This window comes from Fukomys damarensis, unplaced genomic scaffold (genome assembly GCF_012274545.1).
Source record: "Fukomys damarensis isolate Sample0158 unplaced genomic scaffold, DMR_v1.0_HiC HiC_scaffold_34, whole genome shotgun sequence".
NCBI classification, from domain to species: domain Eukaryota; kingdom Metazoa; phylum Chordata; class Mammalia; order Rodentia; family Bathyergidae; genus Fukomys; species Fukomys damarensis.
Window position 1 is genome coordinate 22826283 of NW_022900946.1, and position 5168 is coordinate 22831450.

The 5168-nt window shown below is 42.1% G+C and overlaps 1 protein-coding gene across 8 annotated transcripts in view; it reads left to right on the forward strand.

Moving 5' to 3' along the window:
* Positions 1-5168, forward strand: part of Nprl3 (NPR3 like, GATOR1 complex subunit) — a 44155-nt gene that overhangs the window by 14050 nt on the left and 24937 nt on the right. For all 8 annotated transcript variants that reach the window (XM_010620637.3, XM_019207005.2, XM_010620643.3 and 5 more), the window contains one exon: positions 1618-1692. In XM_010620637.3, the coding sequence (XP_010618939.1) occupies positions 1618-1692 (75 nt within the window). The remainder of the gene's footprint in view (positions 1-1617; positions 1693-5168) is intronic.

Sequence of the window (5168 nt, forward strand, 5' to 3'; positions counted from 1 at the left end):
TGCAAAATTTTTTTTTTTTTTTTTTTTTTTTAATGCTGTGCTAGTGTGGAACCCTGGGGCCTTGGGTATGGGAGGCCTGCCACTCTAGAACTGAGCTACCTCCAGCCCCCTGAGTTAGCTTCTGTTATTTGCATCTGGGTCTCTAATGATTGTGATCTTCCCTTTATATACAAGGTATAGGTGTCAAGGCCAAGAGAATGTGTTATCTAGCATGTGTCAAACCCAGAACTTCCTACAAGCATTTGTTTACTAAATAATATTCTCATAGCCAAATCATTATTATCTAGCACTTATTATTGTGCTAAACCTTCTGTATATGTTCTTTGATGAATGAGTTAGATACTGGGAAAGATTATCTGCAAGGCACAATGCAGTTTCCCAGGGAACTTTATTACAGAGCCTGCCAGTCAGCCATTGCACATGAGCAGGGTCAGGAACAGCATTACTCAGATTCTGAAGGGTTTCGGTATAACATATAGGATTTAGCTATATTTATACCATCAGAAATTGATGGTGTGTGCTGTGATGTGTAAACCTTCTCTGTGATTAAGCCCATGAAAGGAGCAGCTGTGGGAGTTGGATGTGTTGAGCCCCTTGGATGGGAGCCTCCCTCCTCACCATGTTTACAAAGATAGGGCTGCCTTGTCTGGGTGAGGGACAGGAGAGTTGGAAGCCAGCCTGCAGCAGTCACTGTGGGGACAGGGCGGGTAGACAAAAGAACTGGAGCCTGATTCTCTAACTCCCCCTAGTGATGACGCTTGTAGTTAGCTTTGAAGAGTTCCATTGTGACCCTCAGCTGTATTTGAGGGCTTTGGGGTTTTGCTGGTTTCTGAGCTAAGAACTGAGATAAGAATTAGGTTCTGAAGGGCCTGGGATTTAGCTCAGCGGTTCTGCCCCCTGCTTTGCAAGTGGAAGGTCCCTGGTACTTAAAAAACAAAACAAAACAAAACAAAACAAAAAGAGATTCTGAGCTGGGCGTGGGCGTGGTGGCTCATGCCTGTAATCCCAGCACTCAGGGGGCAGAGGCAGGAGAATTGCCGAGAGTTTGAGGCCACTCTGGGCTACATAGTGAGTTCAGGGCCAGCCTGAAGTATAAAGTGAGACCCTGTTTCAAACAAACAACAAAAATAATAATAAATAAATAAAATAAGAATTAGGTTCTAAAGTGAGCTTGCATGCCCTCTCTCTCGGGGCCTGCTTAGGCCCTTGTTGACCCTCAGCACTGCCCTATCTCTAAATGGTCTGAGTACTTAGGCTTGGCAGAGACAGCTGGTGTAGACACAGGTGGGCACTGGGGATAGCAGCAGGGTGTGGGTCTGGTCTTTCACCCACTTGAGCTGTTCTGTGTCCTGCCTTCTCTTGGCACTGTCACCTTACCTTCATTGGCCAGGGCCGTCAGAGCACTGACCCCCCATTCCTGTCTCAGCTGAGGCTCACTTGTATAGTAGACGCATCTCTCGAATAAAGGCCAGTCACTTCTCAAAGACTCCGGGCTGTTCTTCTTTGGTTCTGCTGTACTGTGGGGCCTTTTCCCATGCTTGAAGTAGAATGGCATTAAACAGCTTTTCTTGGAAAGTCATGGCTCTCAAATTGTTAGAATAATTGCTTCTTTTACAGGTCTCCAAAACAGATCCATCCCCGAAGAGGGAAGCACCTACCATGATTCTTTTCAATGTGGTATTTGCGCTGAGGGTGAGTGTGGTATAGATGGTTTCAATCAGGGAGGAGGGTTGCAAGGAAAAGGAGCCCATTTCCAACGAGTCTGTCATTGCCTTAACTCGGGCTGGTGGGACATGGCACTGCCTTTCCTGGTATGCAGGCAGAGCTGACCTTATTTTCCCCTTTTTTATATTTTTACTTTATCTTTAAGTTTTTTGTGTATGGTATTGGGAATTGAACCCAAGGCCTTTGCATGGAACTATAGTCCCAACTAGCTCTTTTTAAACTTTATGTCGAGATAGGATCTCACTAAGTTGCCCAGTTTAGATCTTCCTGTCTTAGCCTTCCAGTGTGCTGGGATTCCGGGTGTGCCCCGCCATGCTCCCCCTTTATTTTAATACATCTAGCAGGGTTTAACATTTTAAATTGTAAAGTTTAGCGGCACCTAGTACATTTGAAATATGTATCACCTTGTCTCACCACCTCTCATGCGTCTTCTCACACAAGACCACTCTGTAGATCTAGAATATTTTCACCACTCTAAAGAGAAACTCCAGCACCCATCAGCCCATCAACAGTTACTTCCCACTCTCCCATCCCCTCCAGCCCCTGGAATCTACCAGTCTGTTTTCTGTCCCTGTGCATTTATTCTGCATGTTTCATATAAATGGGATCATCTAATACCTGACCTTTGGCATCTGGCTTCTTTCTCTTAGGAAGTTTTTAAGGCTTATCCACGTTATAACGTGTATTGAGAGCTCCTTTGTTTGTTTGGTTAGTTGGTTATTTTTGATACTGGGGATCAAACTTGGGACCTGGCGCTTGTGAGGCAGGCGGTGAAACCACTGAGCTAAGTCTCCGGCCCTGAGAGCTTCTTTTTATGAACACATAATCTTCCATTGTATGGGTAGGCCAGAATTTGTTTATTCATTTGACTATTGATGGATTTTTGAATTGTTTTATATTTTGGCTATTATGAATAAATGATGCTAGCTACAGGAGTTGTGTACAAGTTTTTATGTGGACACGTGTTTTCATATCTCTTGGATATAGACTCAGTAAAATTTCAGATCATCTGTTAACTCGTGTTTAACCTTTTGAGAAACTTTCAAACTGTTTCCATAGCAGCTGTACTGTTTTACATTCTCATCGGCATGGATGAGGACTCTAGTTTCTCCACATCATCAATACTTGTTCTTTTCCATTGTTTTTATTAAGCCTAGTTGTTTCTTAAGGCTGTTTGTAGCTCTGAAGTTGTTTTCTTGAATAACAGAAAATGCATTTGCAATAAACCTGTTCAAATATAAGGGATCTAAATCAACAAAAATGTACTAGTAAGTAAAGATTGCCTTGTATTATGAAGGGACTTTGAAACAACAAGGAATTTTATGTGTGTTTTTTTGTTTTGTTTTGTTTTGTTTTATTTTGGTACCGGGGATCGAACTTGGGATCTTGTGCTTGTGAGGCAGGCAGCGGAAACACTGAGCTAAATCCCCAGCCCAGAATTTTATGTTTTGTTAAATGAAATTCCTTTGAAATATCCCATTGTCAGATTTTCAGCCAAGACACTAGCAACTCCAGCCAGGCACACATGATCTACATAGCGGCGTATGCACAGAAAGTAACAACATCATGGTGAACCTGTATGGCACTTGTGTTATGGTGTTTTTCTTTTAAGACAAAAGATATTAATGTATGAGTTGTTTTTACTAAACTAAAAACCTCAGTGTTGAGGTTTAAAAAAAAACAAAAGTAACAATAAGAAATCACAGGATCGGGGCTGGGGGTTTAGCTCAGTGGTTCTGTCGCCTGCCTCACAAATGCAAGGACCAGAGTTCGATCCCTGGTACCAAAAAAAAAAAAAAAAGAAATCACAGGATCGTGGGAACAAGGAGCAGTGCGTGCTCTGAAAACACTCAGAGAAAGGAAACCTCAATTAGATGCCATTCTGTGTCTCAGAGTTTTCTGTTGAGGCTTACTTGGTGTGGAGATGCAGATCTCACTGTAAATGGCTCAAATCAGAATAATACAGAAAAGGCCCTTTAAATAGAGCTTAATGTCTTAAAATTGGATTACCTTTTTAATAAAGAAAGAACTGCAGATTAGAAAAAATAATTTTTCAGGGCTGAGGGTGTAGCTCCGTGGTGGAGCACTTGCCTAGTATGTGTAAGGCCTGGGGTTCTGTTCCCCTTGCTGGGGAAAAACCTCCAGACTGGGCTGAGAGTATAGCTCTGGGCTAGAGGACTTGCTTAGCATGTTCAGGGCCTGCAGTTTGATCCTCAGTACCACAAAACAAAACAAAATCCAAATGACGTAGTAATGGTGGCTGTCCCAGGTACGAGGTTCCAGAAGTCATTCTTCATTTTCTGCCTGTACCTTTTCCACAGCGTTATGTTTACAGTGTTCTTATATTTCTTATATAAATTACATAGTACAAGCAGCTGCAAACAGAAATTACAACAAAAACAAACCCAAAAAGTGAATAAAGTGAAAGCGAATAAACAAAAATTACCATAATTGCAGTCTGCTTGTCAACACCATTAACTCCCGTGGGATGATAGTGAGTTGCAGCCTTTGTTCTCCCTGGGATTGCACGGGCTGGTGACTGCACAGTTTCCTCAGATGCTGTGAGGACCAGCATTTGTCAGCTGAACATACAATGTACTTAGACCAGCAGTCCTGCCATTAGGACTAGAAAGCAAGCAGCACTTATAATTGTCTGGGAATTTTTTGGGTTTTTTTGTTTTTGTTTTTTTGGTATCAGGGATTGAACTCAGGTCCTTGTGCTTGCGAGGCAGGCGGCGAAGCCACTGAGCTAAATACCTGGCCCTGTCTGGGAATTTTTATAATAATTAAGTTGGAAATAATTTTGTAGTTGGGAATGATTAAACACTGCTTATTACTCTAGACTGCCCTGCCCTATGGCTATGAAAGATGAAAAATGTGGGCAAGGCCAGAACCTTGAAAAATATAGAGTGATTAATGCCACATAAAAGCAGCGAGAAGCTGAGCATGGTAGCATACTCCTGTAATCCCAGAACTCTGGGAGGCTGAGGCAGGAGGATCACAAGTTTGAGCCCAGGTTGGGCAACTTTTTATTTTTATTTTTCAGTTTTGGCTTTTTAAAGGCTGAGTCTCACTATGTAGTTCAGGCTGGCCTTGAAGTCACTATGTAGCCCAAGCTGGTTTCAGACTCGTGGTGATCCACCTGCCTCAGCCTCCTGAGTGCTGGGATCACAGAAGTGTACCACTACACCTAGCTCAGCCTGCACAATTGAGCAACTTTGTAATAAAAAAAAAAAAAAAAAAAAAAAAAAAAAAAAAGCTGGAGTTGTAGCTTTGTGCTAAGGCCCTGGGTTCAATCCCTAATACTGGAAGAAAAAAACCAAAAAAAAAGCAGAAGAGATCAGGATAGCATAGGACTTTAGCTGGCTATGATTTTGAATAATGGGGAAAAGGTTAAATATTATAGAGTTGGTATTTTAGAGCAGACAGTTTTTTTTTTTTTT